At 48.2% G+C, this 14,469-nt stretch overlaps 1 protein-coding gene across 1 annotated transcript; it reads right to left on the bottom strand.

Annotated features, from left to right (window-relative positions):
• Window positions 1-5,094: 5,094 nt before the first annotated feature.
• Window positions 5,095-13,942, bottom strand: LOC103251146 (CCR4-NOT transcription complex subunit 10-like). The gene is made up of 5 exons (XM_008049747.1): window positions 13,812-13,942; window positions 13,229-13,264; window positions 12,904-13,031; window positions 8,052-8,127; window positions 5,095-5,537 (listed from the first exon to the last, which is right to left on the bottom strand). The coding sequence occupies exons 2-5, from the start codon at window positions 13,236-13,238 to the stop codon at window positions 5,383-5,385; spliced, it is 369 nt and encodes a 122-aa protein (XP_008047938.2). The 5' UTR covers window positions 13,239-13,264; window positions 13,812-13,942; the 3' UTR covers window positions 5,095-5,382.
• Window positions 13,943-14,469: the final 527 nt, after the last annotated feature.

Genomic DNA, 14,469 nt, shown 5'->3' with positions numbered 1-14,469 from the left:
TTTTTTTTTTTTTTTTTTTGAGTTGGAGTCTCGCTCTGTCGCCCAGACTGGAGTGCAGCGGCCGCTCCCGGCCACCACAGCCTCGACCTGCTGGGCTCCGGCGATCCTTCCGCCTCAGCCTTCCGAGTAGGCCAGAATTACAGGCGTGCGCTACCACGCCCAGCTGATATTTTGATTTATTGTAGAGATGAGGTCTCGCTGCCCAGGCGGGTCTCGAACCCGCGGGCTCAGGCCATCCACTCACCTCATCTGCCCAAAGGCGCGGGATTACAGGCTGAGCCACCGAGCCCAGCTCAGGGACCTTCATTTTACAAACTGGTCAAAAAAACCTCGAGAGAGAGAAAGTCACTTGAGTTGAGTAAGGGGCAGAGCTCACAGCTAACTAACCAGAAAAGTGGCCAGGCTTGGCTCACACCTGTAATCCCAGCACTTGGGGAGGCCAAGGTGGGAGGATCACTTGAGGCCAGCCTGGGCAGCCCAGCGAGACCCCCACCCAACCTGTCTCTACAAAAAATTTCAAAATTTGCAGGCTGTGGTGGCATGTGCCTATAGTTCCAGCTACCCAGGAGGCTGAGGTTGGAAGGACTGTTTGAGCCCACGAGGTCGAAGCTGCCGTGAGCCATAATCTCATCACTGTACTCCAGCCTGGGCAACAAAATGAGACCATGTCGCTAAAAAATAAAATAAAGCCTGTAATCCCAGCACTTTGGGAGGCTCAGGCGAGTGGATTGCCTGAGCCCGCGGGTTCGAGAACCTCCCGGGTAACTTGACGAGACCTTGTCTCTACAATAAATCAAAAATTAACCGGTGGTGGTAGCACACGCCTGTAGTTCCGGCTCCTCGGAAGGCTGAGGCGGGAGGATCGCCGGAGCCCAGCAGGTCGAGGCTGCGGTGGCTGGGAGCGTGCCACTGTACTCCAGTCTGGGCGACAGAGTGAGACTCCAACTCAAAAAACATAAAAAATAAAAAACTCTAGGCTGAGCGCGATGGCTCATGCCTGTGATCCTAGCACTTTGGGAGGCCAAGGCTAGAGGATTGCTTGAGCCCAAGAGTTCAAGACCAGCCTAGGCAACATAGTCAGACATTCTCTCTACAAAAATCAAAAAAGTTAGCCAGGCATGGTGGTGTGTGCCTGCAGTCGCAGCTACTGAAGAGGCTGAGGCTAGAGGATCGCTTGAGCCCAGGAGTTTGAGGCTGGAGTGACCCGTGATTGTGCCTCTGCACTCCAGCCTGGGCAACAGAATGAGACTTTGACTTAATAATAATAATAATAAAAGAAAAGGGACTATGAGTGGTGGGATAATATCGGGGCACGTTGTTATGAAAGGATGGAAAAGGTTGGTGGTATCTACGTGCAGGCAAGGGAAATGGACCAGGGAAGACCACGGTGTACTGGCCTAGGTACCATGGAGGGCATGGCTTGAGTAGAGCGCTGCAGAGGCCCTCCTGTGGGTAAGGGCCATGGGCATGATGGAGAACAACTCCACCTGTTCTGTTCTGAAGGTCATGCTATGCAGTTTCAGAGACACCTGCTAGAACATCTTGCTGGGTCCGTGAAGGCATCTGAGAGGCGGATTCTGTCCCATTTTGCAGATGATGCCATTGAATGGGGGTGAAGCCTTAACAGAGCTAACAGGGCTCTTCTCAGAATTCAAAACCCTAGCAAGCACACCACCATCCTCTGAGGTTGATGCCTACGTACCCACACTGATTAACCTTCAGAAAACCACATACCACAGAAGAAAGTGTATGTACAGCTGGGCACAGTGGTGCATGCCTGGAATCCCAGGACTTTGGGAGGTGGAGGTGAGAGGATTGCCTGAGACCAGGGGTTCGAGACCAGCCTGGGCAACTTGGTGAGACCTCGTCTCTACAATAAATAAAAAAATTAGCCGGGCGTGGTGGTGCACACCTGTGGTTTCAACTACTTGGAAGGCTGAGGTAGAAGGATCACCTGAGCCAAGCAGGTCAAGGATGCAGTGGCCATGTGGGTGACACTGCACTCCAGTCTGGACAACAGTGAGACTGACTCAAAGAAAAGGATTATAGTAAGTCCCCTGCATAGGAACCTTCAAGATGCAAACTTTATTTTATTTTTTTGAGTTGGAGTCTCCCTGTCGCCCAGGCTAGAGTGCAGTGGCATGATCACGGCCACCCCAGCATTGACCTGCTGGGCTCTGGCAATCCTTCTGCCTCAGCCTTCCAAGTGGCTGGAAATACAGGTGCGCACCACCACGCCCAGCTAATTTGTCAGAGGCAATCCTCTCGCCTCAGCCTCCCAAAGTGCCCGGCCACAAACTTTCTAAGAGGCATATGTCTCATCACATCACATATATTAGTTCACGTGTCTGGCATATAGTTCATGTGTGCATCCTCTACAATTGGTTGTGCTTTTGTATACTTTACTGTACAATACTGCATACTTGTTTTTTTTTTTTTTTTTTGCTTTTTTGAGTTGGAGTTTCATCTGTCACCCAGGCTGGAGAGCAGTGGCATGCTCCCGGCAACCACAGCCTCGACCTGCAGGGCTCAGGCAATCCTTCTGCCTCAGCCTTCCGAGTAGCTGGAACTACAGGTGCGTGACTAATTTTTTGATTTATTGTAGAGATGAGGTCTCGCCATGTTGCCTAGCTGGTCTCGAACCTGTGGGCTCAGTTAATCCTCTAGCCCTGGCCTTTCAAAGTATTGGGATTATAGGTTTGAGCCACCGTGCCCGGCCTGCGTACTTGTTTTTATGTATTTTTTTTTTTTTGAGTTGGAGTCTCACTCTGTCGCCCAGACTGGAGTGCAGTGGCCGCTCCCGGCCACCGCAGCCTCGACCCGCTGGGCTCCGGCAATTCTTCTGCCTCAGCCTTCCAAGTAGCTAGAACTACCGGGGTGCGCTACCACGCCCGGCTAATTTTTTGATTTTTATTGTAGAGATGAGGTCTCGCCAAGCTGTCCAGGCAGGTCTCGAACCCGTGGGCTCAGGCAATTCACTCACCTTGGCCTCCCAAAGCGCGGGATTACAGGCTGAGCCACCGAGCCCGGACCGTTTTTATGTATTATTTGTGTGAAAAGTATTATAAACCTATTACTGTACAGTACTATATAACGAATGGTGTTAGTTGGGTATCTAGGCTAACTTTGTTGGCCTTACAAACTCGATTCAGAACGTAATTTGTTCATATGTAGGGGACTTACTGTACCTTAGTTAGCAGAGGTGGCCTAACAGACTGGGGAAGGAAAGGCAGGCAAAGAAGGCTTCCTGGCTTCAGGAACCAGCAGGAGCTGTCAGAGGCCAAGGGCTCATGTTAATTTGCTGGGCTCTGCTGAGGATGGGTGGGGAAGGGAGAGCCAAGGTGCTGGAACAGTAATCTGCAAACAGGGCATCAGATGCAGTTCGCCTGGTGGGAAACACCTGGCTGGGCCTCCTGAAGGTGTGCAGGGTTAAGTAAGGAGCAAAACCCATGACCACTGCCGCAGTCACTGTGAGTGCCTTCCTTCTAGGCTTTCCTGCAGAAAGGATGGCCAGGAGATGAGCTGAGGGGCTGCCGGGGTTTCTGGGAAAGCTGTGTTCCCAACAGTCTCCTATCCAGATTAGAGAGTTAGATACGTTTTGCCCTCTTCTTCTTGCCTTCCATGCAGATGTGATGCAGGAACATCTTGACCATGGGGACAAAAGGCCAAATGCTAAGGGTAGTGGCATGGAAAAGCAGGCTGAGGCGTGGATGGCGTCACCGGACACAAGAACCAAGGCCAGCAGCTGCCAACGTACCCTCTTCTCGAGAGAGAGGAAAACCATTTCAAGTGTAAACCACAGATTTATTTTTGCCATTTACAGCCAAACGCAGTCTTATGTCACATGAGACCTGCCCTGCCCTTAATAGCTGTCTCACAAACAAACCAGCATGCAGAGAAAGTTCTAATTTTTGAGAGTTCTCCAAAGATGTGTTGCTTTGAAGTACAAATCATTATGGGCCTTTTCCTACTCATACTACCAAGACGATGTGAGTTCCTAGCAAGTGATAAAGGCTGTGGACGCCCTCTCCGGAGAATGCCCGGGCTAAGCAATTCTGCTACGATTCTGCTACGATCCTGGCAGCACGAGTGGGTCCCACACCGCGGCTGCTGGCCCACGGCATGAGAAAGCAGTGGGCTGCAGACCTGGTGACGCAGGCCACCTCTGCTTCTGTATCTGCCTGGAAAGAATCGACTCTGTGTGTAAAACAACTGCAAGGCGGCAACAGAACAATGGAGCCCCTGTGAACATCCATCTATGTTCAGGTGGAGACAAACATTCTCCCCTCTCTGTGTCTGTGGCCAATGCCTAGTTACATCACAAAAGGTCAGCTCCAGTATATGTCCCTATCTGAATTCTGTGTCCTTTCAGCAACAGGGTAATTCAGGTAAGGTTTCAGATGAATCATGTGCTTATCCCAACACTTACCTCTGTAGTTCTGAAGCTGAGGTACCAGGCACACTCAGTGTGTTACACTTCTCTATCTGAGGTTGGTCTCCAGACTAGGTTACTAAAGAAAGGCAGACGGCAAGGGATACTCCCAAACAGCAAGTGCTGATGAGTCTACCAAGAACATCTGAACTAGGGGGTCACCCAATTTTCTAAAGCAAGCATGCGTGTTTTTTCCCTACCTAAAGTGAGCATAAATCCCCTATTGACAAATTTTATCTACGTCAAAACACATACCCGAGTCTCTGGAAGAAGCTATTGGATTTTTGTTTGCGTCTGCAAGTGGGTTAGCAGGGACCTTGAACTACCCGCCAGCAGACTCCAGAACCAGCACTTCATCTACCTCCGGGTATGGGAGGGGGCACTAGGCCAGGAGGCTGAACCTGTGGTTCGCGTTTGTGATGTTTAAGCAAATGACTCCTAACACATCCGTCATCTCTTCTTAACGCAATTATGCCAGCCCTATGGTATTTTCTAGTTCCTTAAGTCACAACTAGGCATAAATCACATCCATTCTCTCTTGCTCCTCTTTACCCCGGTCAGCTTCTGGACTATTTTATCTACTGCTGATGTTCTTCTCAGTCAATTTAAAACATTTTAACACCAACCTCAGATAATAGTTGCGAGAAAAGACTGCATAAGACTTTTGATAAGATCATGTTTTAATTGTCTATGACATATATATCACATGATGGCTCAAAATTAATACTCTGGCCAGAAATTAAAGAAAAATAGCTGGTAATGAACTTATGAATCTTTAATTTTAAAGTAAGCTTCTGGCAAAAAAGTTGATGGTAGAATGATCTTCAAATTGTGTCTTCAAAATTAACAACCTTCACCATCAGTCTTTTATTCATTTTGCTGTGATACAACTAAAAAGGGCAGTGAATACTCCCCTGGGTCTCAGGTAACAGTTTTCCAAAAGCGAAGTCTCACTTTCTCTGCACAGTGGTGAAAGCCGGCATTTGGATGGGTTGGATCGGGTGGACAGGCTGGAACACTGGCTTCTTTCTCACTTCAGAGTGTGTTTTCACTGCAGGGAGCAGCTGATTCCTTTTGATGATCTGTAAGGCCAGCTGAGTATTACCTATAAAAACACTTCCCGTTAAAAAACAAAGCACAAGGCATTACCACCACACACAAAACAAGCCGTCAGAATCCTGCAAGGGAGGTAACGGACAACCCAGAAGAGATGCAGTCTGCAGCCATGGCTGTATACTGGAGTCCTGTAACACCTCCGTCCCATCCCAGAAATTCTGAGTTAAGTGATATATGGTGTGGCCTAGGCAATGGGATTTTTTTTTTTCCCCCCTGAGTTGGAGTCTCACTCTGTCACCCAGACTGGAGTGTAGTGGCCGCTCCCGGCCACCGCAGCCTCGACCGGCTGGGCTCCAGCGATCCTTCCGCCTCAGCCTCCGAGTAGCTGGAACTACAGGCCATGTGCTACCACGCCCGGCTGATTTTTTGATTTATTGTAGAGATGAGGTCTCGTCAAGTTGCCCAGGTGGGTCTCGAACCCGCGGGCTTAGGCAATTCACTCATCTCAGGTTTCCAAAGCATGGGATTACAGGCTGAGCCACCGAACCCGGCGGCAATGGGATTTTTTTTTTTTTTTTTTTTTTTGAGTTGGAGTCTCACTCTGTCACCCAGACTGGAGTGCAGTGGCCGCTCCTGGCCACCACAGCCTCGACCTGCCGGGCTCCGGCGATCCTGCCGCCTCAGCCTTCCAAGTAGCCAGAATTACAGGCGTGCGCTACCACGCCCGGCTAATTTTTTGATTTATTGTAGAGATGAGGTCTCGCTGCCCAGGTGGGTCTCGAACCCGCGGGCTCAGGCAATCCTCTCACCTCAGCCTCCCAGAGTGCTGGGATTACAGGCTGAGCCACCGAGCCCGGCTGGCAATGGGATTTTTAAAAACTTCCCAGTAAGTCTAAGGCACAACCCAGGTGGAGAACTTGTTACAGGTGGGCTGTGTAAACGAGATCTAGGACCATGTATTCACCCATATACCCTAAGGAGAATAAGGCCTGATGGGCTCCAGGCACTTAAGACCCTTTCTTCGCCTATAAAAAGAGGGGAGCCTTGCAAGGATTCTCACTATCAACAAGGAGGTGTGACTCCCAACCTTTTTTTTTTAAATTTTAGAGACCAGGTTTTGCTATGTTGCCTACATTGGGGAGCAGTGGCTATTCATAGGCACAAGCATAGCGTACTACAGCCTTGAATTTCTGGCCTCAGCCTCAGAAGTAGCTGGGACTCTTCACGTGGCTGTGATTTAGGACTGTTAGTATTCTGTCCAATTTCTCCCATTCACATCTCTCTCTCTCTCTCTCTCTATTTTTATTTTTTGAGTTGGAGTCTCACTCTGTCGCCCAGACTGGAGTGCAGTGGTACACTCCCGGCCACTGCAGCCTCGACCTGTTGGGTTCAGGTGATCCTTCTGTCTCAGTCTTCCAAGTAGCCGGAATTACAGGCACGTGCTACCACGCCTGGCTAATTTTTGATTTATTGTAGAGACAAGGGCTCGTCAAATTGCCCAGGTGGGTCTCAAACCCGCGAACTCAGGCAATCCAGTTGCCTTGGCCTCCCAAAGTGCTGGGATTACAGGTTGAGCCACTGAACCTGGCCTTTAATTTTTTTATTGTAGAGACGAGTTCTCGCCAAGTTGCCTGGGCTGGTCTCGAACCCGCGGGCATAGGCAATCAACTCACCTCGGCCTCCCAGAGTGCTGGGATTACAGGCTAAGCTACCAAGCCCAGCCCACATCTCTTTTTTTTTTTTACTTCATGCCATCTCATATTTAGGGTCCACAGCCTTTCTCCTAGTAAGCCACATCCTGGAGAGCAGGTATGCCCCAAAGGCATGACCTGGACTGTGTGGTTTACTGAGAATAAGTAATTCCCAGTGAGAACAGACTTACTGTGAAACTCATTAATGACACCTGTGTCCAAAATACTATGGGTTAGCCGGCTCTGTGGCTCAGCCTGTAATCCCGCACCTTTGGGAGGCTGAGGTGAGTGGGTTGCCTGAGCTTGCGGGTTCAAGACCCACCTGGGCAGTGAGACCTCATCTCTACAATAAATAAAAAAATCAGTCAGGTGTGATAGCGCATGCCTGTAATTACGGCTACTTGGAAGGCTGAGGCAGAAGGATCGCCGGAGCCCAGCAGGTCGAGGCTGCGGTGGCCGGGAGTGGCCACTGCACTCCAGTCTGGGCGACAGAGTGAGACTCTTAACTCAAAAAAACAAAACAAAAAAACCCAAAATACTATGGGGTACAACTCAAAGCAATTGGCATTCTGACTCATGTTCTCAAATAGAGTCATTTTGCTGCCTAAGAGAAAGGTTAATTAGTAGGGATTAATTATAAATAGGTGTCAACAGTTATGATTCTGCATTTTCACAGATAAAGGGAAATACACATAACCTACAAGGAGATATTTGTAGGATACCAAAAACTCCCAACTACATTTTTGTTTAGAAGAATTTGATGAGTAATATCTTCGAGGTAGAAAAAGTTTTGACTTTGAAGAGAAAAAGCAGACGTCAAAAATCTTGTGCTCTTGGAAGGGATACAGTCCTAACCAGAGAGCATGACTCACCATTCTGCAGTTCAAGGTAGACTGCCAGCAAGATGGCCTCAGGGGGGACCTCTTTAGGATGGATCATTGAAGCCGCCTTTGCTCAAAACAGAAAGACACCCATGAACACCAGCAGCTTAAGGTACAAACTCCAAGAACATCTACTAGCCCACCATAAGGCAGCAAACTTATCCGAGCTCATTCCCACATGACTTCCTAGGGAACACCTATTGTTCTGAAGTGATGTTTCCTAGCTGCCTTTGCCTTAAAACCTCCCAAAAGTTAGACATGTAATATGCTGGGTTTGGAGATGGATGACTGGACACCCCTGATGCAGCTGGCCCCTCCCATAGATACAGTGGTATTTACATCAAAATCTGCATGACCATTTGTTTTCCGAAGTAACATTTCAGTACTGTAAGTTGTAAATTGTCAATGTCAGGAATAAGAATTCAAACTTAAATGGTAACACAGAAAAGCTGGGCTCGGTGGCTCAGCCTGTAATCCCAGCACTTTGGGAGGCTGAGGTGAGTGGATTGCCTGAGCCCGCGGGTTCGAGACCCACCTGGGCAACTTGGCGAGCCCTCATCTCTACAATATATATAAAAAAAAATTAGCTGGGCATGGTAGCGCACGCCTGTAGTTCCAGCTACTTGAAAGGCTGAGGAGGAAGGATCGTCAGACCCCAGCAGGTCGAGGCTGTGGTGGCTGGGAGCAGCCACTGCACTCCAGTCTGGGTGACACAGTTTGACTCCAACTCCAAAAAAAAAAGGTGCTGAAATTACAAATTTATTTCCTCAGTCAGGGCCTCTTTGGCCTGTGCCTTTTCCTCACCTTGCTATCAACTTGTATTTCCCCACTAGGGGCATTGCTCACTGCTTCCAGACCACTTTGCTTCTTCCCTTAATCTAACCGGAAAACGTACTTCTACAAACACTAACCAGAGGTGGGTGTGGAGATAAGCAGGGACTTTCCTGATAATAAGCAGGCATGAAAATAACGAACAATAATCCAAACACATTCTCCTAAATGCCAGAGAGAGAGGCCAGTGAGGGTGCTGCGAAGACGGAGAAAGAGAAAGAAGTTTCTTTCAAACAGAGCGCTTGGGGAAAGGAAGCCTTAATCCTTGACGGTAGGCATCTGACAGGCAGGAAATGGGAAGCAACGGTGCTGAGCGTGGAAGCCTAAATGTGGGAGGTGTTGGGGGTGCCAGAAACTTGCACTGGGTGGGTACCTGGCAGCATAAGGAGAAATCCCAGACCAGTAGGAAATCTCATCCACGACACGCGCCCCCAAGAAGCTCCCACAAGTGAGCTGGGAGGCTTATGTTCCTCTCCTTCCATTGCTTAGGTAAGAATAACTCAGTTCAGAAAATGAGAGTTTAGGCCGGGCTCGGTGGCTCAGCCTGGAATCCCGCACTTTGGGAGGCCGAGGTGAGTGGATTGCCTGAACCCGGGGGGTTCGAGACACGCCTGGGCAACTTGGCGAGACCTCATCTCTACAATAAATCAAAAACTGAGCCAGGTGTGGTAGCGAGTGCATGTAGTTCCAGCTACTTGGAAGCCTGAGGCGGAAGGATCGCCGGAGCCCAGCAGGTTGAGGTTGCGGTGGCTGGGAGTGTGCCACTGCACTCCAGTCTGGGCGACGGAGTGAGACTCCAACTCAAACAAAACAAAACAAAACAAAACAAAACAAAACAAAACAAAAACAAACAAACAAAAAACAAAAACAAACAAAAAGAGAAAATGAGAGTTTATACTTCTAGGCCTAGCTTTACAGACGAGCTACACAGGGAAGACCATCTTCACATCATTTTGTGGCTATTAAAAATGTTTATTTTCCATCCAAGTGGCTAGTAAACACAGGTCATTTACTGTTCTTTGCCTTGACCTCAGCCAGCAGCTTTTTCTAAAATATAAGAATTCAAGGCAAGAGCTTTCCGAGACTGAAGACTTTTTGCTTACTGGCTGTTCAGAATGGCTGATGGTGGGCAAGCAGCCTAGGGAACATCGACTTAGCCCTTTCGAACCCTTCACACCATTGTTCTGCCCTCCCAGGCAGGGTGGGCCTCCCAATTAACAAAAGTCTGGCCATTGGATTAACCTAAAAACCAAGGGACCAAAACAAAACCTCCCTTCAGACCTCGAGCCAGCCCTGACCCCATCTGTCTCTCCCAGCGTGGCAGCAGCCATGGCCACCTGCTGTCCGAGAACCTGAGCTGGACTGTACACTCTGCAACTTTACACCAAAAGTCCTGCATGCTACAGAGATCGGGGTCCGGCAGCACGTCGAGAGGGACGTTACACACCCTGGCTTTGCCCCAGAGAACCGTGAAATGCTCTACCTCTCACCAGCTTAACTCATGCACTCACTTCCTAGATAACATCCAACATGTTTCCCTGGACAGTACATCACTTAACTTTTCTGATTTTGGATCAGAAATGCTGACCAGATGCCATTGTGTTGACTATCTGCGATTATTTTCCACATGGCAAAGCATCATCACTTCCAGGCACGAGGTTCTCTGAGTAAGCAGGACATTTGTGGAAGCCACCTCTCTCCTGAGAATAAGTTTCATTCCAATTTCAATTACTATGGCAAGCATGTGGGGGATGGAGGCTTTCTCATGTGCTGATGAATGTACCCTTGGGCACAAACATTCTATATTAGAAGTCTCAAAAGTTTGTATACACTTTGGTCTTGCAATTTTCCTTTAGGACGGTATCTCATGATTATAGGGCCTACGGGAGAAGGCTGTATCTTGTCTGCTTATTTGCAGTCTTATTCTCATTATTTAGACTTAATCTTCTCGCACAGAAAATCAGTGCTCAACAGATATCTGCTGGATGAATGTCCTTTGGAAAAATTATTCCTTTCCTATTCTGGGAAATCCTTCTGAGGCTGGTATAGGTATGGATGGTACAGGTATGGATCCATGCCCATGACTGGCCCAGGGATGAGCAGGTGATCTAAAGAGGTCCAATAGCCATCTTCCTTGAGGCCTCATGATGCCCATTTCTTTTCTTTTTTGAGTTGGAGTCTCATTCTGTCACCCAGACTGAAGTGCAGTGGCACGCTCGCTCACAGCCACTACAGTCTTGACCTGCTGGGCTCAGGTGATCCTTCCGCCTCAGCCTTCTAAGTACCTGGAACTGCAGACATGCACCACCATGCCCAGCTATATTTTTTGTGAATTTATTGTAGAGACGAGGTCTCACCAAGTTGCCCAGGCTGGTCTCAAACCTGTGGGCTCAGGCAATCCTCTTGTCTCTGCCTCCCAAAGTGCTGGGATTACAGGTGTGAGCCACCACACACAGCCAGTAAAAAAATTTTTTTTTTGCAGAAATGGGGTCTTGCTATGTTACCTAGATTGGTCTCGAACTTCTGGGCTCAAGCAATCCTCCCGCCTCAGCCTTGCAAAGCACTGGGATTATAGGTGTGAGCCACCTTGTCTGGTCTGATGCCCCATTTCAGTGGTAGAATTCAGAGGTCTATTTTAGTAATATATTGCTAGCAGTTTTCTTTAGTGTATATGGAGTTTCTCTAGTAATGGCTTTCTGAGCTCTTTCTGAAAGACGTACTCACAATTAGCTTTCTGAATATAGATTTACACAATTCAAAATTAAAAAGCATAGTAGCATATAGCAAAAAGTCTCCCATCTGAGCATTCCAGCCACATAGTATTCATCCTGCTACCCCTAAAATCAATGTTAGCAGTTTCTGGTATGCTCTTTCAGAGATCTTTTATGCACATGTAAGATTCTGTAGAAACTGTTGCTCTTTTCACTTAGTATGTGTTGAACATTTTTTCATTTTAGTACATAGTTCTTGTTTTTATTTTGAGTCTGAGTCTCACTGTCACCCAGGTTGGATTGCAGTACCATGCTCACAGCCACCGCAGCCTCGACCTGCTGGGCTCAGGTGATCCCACCACCTCAGTCTTCTTTTTTTTTTTTTGAGTTGGAGTCTCACTCTGTCACCCAGACTGGAGTGCAGTGGCCGCTCCCGGCCACTGCATCCTCGACCTGCTGGGTTCCGGCGATCCTTCCGCCTCAGCCTTCCAAGTAGCCGGAATTACAGGTGTGTGCTACCACGCCCAGCTAATTTTTCGATTTTTATTGTAGAGATGAGGTCTTGCCTGCCCAGATGGGTCTTGAACCCGCGGGCTCAGGCAATCCACTCACCTCAACCTCCCAAAGGCGTGGGATTACAGGTTGAGCCGCCGAGCCCAGCTTGCCTTAGCCTTCTAAGTAGATGGAACTACAGGCACATGATACAACGCCCGGCTAATTTTTTGATTTATTGTAGAGATGAGGTCTCACCAAGGTGCCCAGGCAGGTCTCGAACCTGCGGGCTTGGACAATCCATTCCCCTCAGCCTCCCAAAGTGCAGGATTACAGGCTGAGCCACTGAGGGCGGCCGCCTCAGTCTTCTAAGTAGCTGGAATCACAGGCATGCGCCACTGTGCCCAGTTAATTTTTTGATTTATTGTAGAGACGAGGGCTTGCCACGTTACCCAGGCTGGTCTCGAACCCCCAGGCTCAGGCAATCCTCTCGCCCCTGCCTCCCAAAGTGCTGGGATGACAGACTCGAGCCACTGTGCCCAGTGAGTACACAGTTTATAGCTGCATCGTGTTGAACTGTATAGGTGTACCATTGTTTATTTAAGTGGTCTCTTAGGCAGTTTTCAGTCTTTGGGAGAAACTCTCCATTAAATGTCTGGGTTCATTTGCAATGCCAATCGGCTGTTTGCCCTGCAAGGATATTCTCAAACCTGGCAAGGTGATATCCCCATATCCAACAGACTGGCCGGATGCCTCAAGCAAGATAGTGAGAACCATAGCCCTCAAGCCCCTGGCCGGCTCGGCCTCACCTGGTGGAGACACTTCCGGGCCTTGTCGCATTCGCTCCTCAGGCAGTAGGCACTGCCCAGGTTGAACAGCATCACGGTCCTGGCGGAGCTGACGGAGCTGGGGTAGCACTGAGGGGCCCGCTTGCCAGCTGGGGAAAGAGTGCAGACACGGGTGAAGAGGCCGTGCCAGGCAAGCGTGCAGCCCAGTCTACTGCCCTCGAGGAGTCACTCAAAACAAAGCACAGCACTATTCCTCAGGCTGACAAAGGAAGAACGCACAAGATTGAGTCTACATTGCTGGGATGCAGGCCAGGCTACTTAAGTATTTACAAAGCTTCTTACTTACAGGATTCCATCGCTTCATTTTCACCTTTGTCTGATCCTACAAAAGCATGAAAATAAATCTGAGGGGCAGGACAATAGAGCATATTTTCTAAGCCCTAACTTTGCTATGCATAGAAGTCTATATAAAGCAACCTGTCATGGTATTTACTCTTCAGGCAGTGGAGATTCTCTTAGAAGATGTCCACCGACACCATCTCAAGCCTGAGGGCTAACCCTGAATAAAGTGAATGTCGATTTCACTTCCTGGAAAACTTAGCCATGATTTAAAACTGATTTTTGAATGCAACATTTTTACTTCCCTCCTAAACTACGAATCACTCCAAAGAAAAAATAGTCTTAGAACCAAAATATATGATCCTGACACCATCAGCCTTTCAAAAGTGAGAATTCAGACCACGTGATAATCAACTCCTGGGTCTACTTAGCAAACAATTACTACAAAGTAAGTACAGCCAAAATGTGGAAAGCCGACCTAAAGCTTCCTTCTCTTGACAACCATACCCTTAAATTTCCACACATCCTGAATTACGACAGGAAGGAAGTGGAAACAGTGACCAGTTCTGATCAAATGTGTCCTCATTAACCTTGGTCCTGCTCGTTTGAAGAGATCCCTAAGGAGACATCAGTGACATTCTCCGGGTTCAAGTGAGTAATGGCATCAGATATTCTGTCGAGAGAGATGAGGGCTTCTGCAGCATATAAATGGCCCAAAAACCTAAAATTGAAAAAAAAAAAAAAGATTCCAAACTGAAAAGCAGGTCAGTACAAAAATACTCAATGTTAAACAGTATTGGATATACTATTATACATTGGCTATATATCTCAGATATTTTATGTCCTTGAATTGAAATCTAAATTTATTTAGGTATTTAAAATAGATCAATTGAGGGCCACTTGAATTTTTTCTCTTAAAAAGAGGCTGGGTTCGGTGGCTCAGCCTGTAATCCTAGCACTTTGGGAGGCTGAGGCAAGTAGATTGCCTGAGCCTGTGGGTTCGAGACCCACCCGGGCAACTTGGCGAGACCTTGTTTCTACAATAAATCAAAAATTAGTCGGGTGTGGTAGCGCATGCCTGCAGTTCTGGCTCCTTGGAAGGGTGAGGCAGAAGGATCGCCGGAGCCCAGCAGGTCGAGGCTGCGGTGACCAGGAGTGTGCCACTGCACTCCATCTGGGCAACAGAGTGAGACTCCAACTCAAAAAAAAAAAAAAAAAAAACCCAAAAAAAAAAAATTTTAAAAAAAA

This window comes from Carlito syrichta, unplaced genomic scaffold (genome assembly GCF_000164805.1).
Source record: "Carlito syrichta isolate Samal-C Ts95f unplaced genomic scaffold, Tarsius_syrichta-2.0.1 Scaffold136426, whole genome shotgun sequence".
NCBI classification, from domain to species: Eukaryota; Metazoa; Chordata; class Mammalia; order Primates; family Tarsiidae; genus Carlito; species Carlito syrichta.
This window is presented reverse-complemented; position numbering and strand designations above follow the sequence as displayed.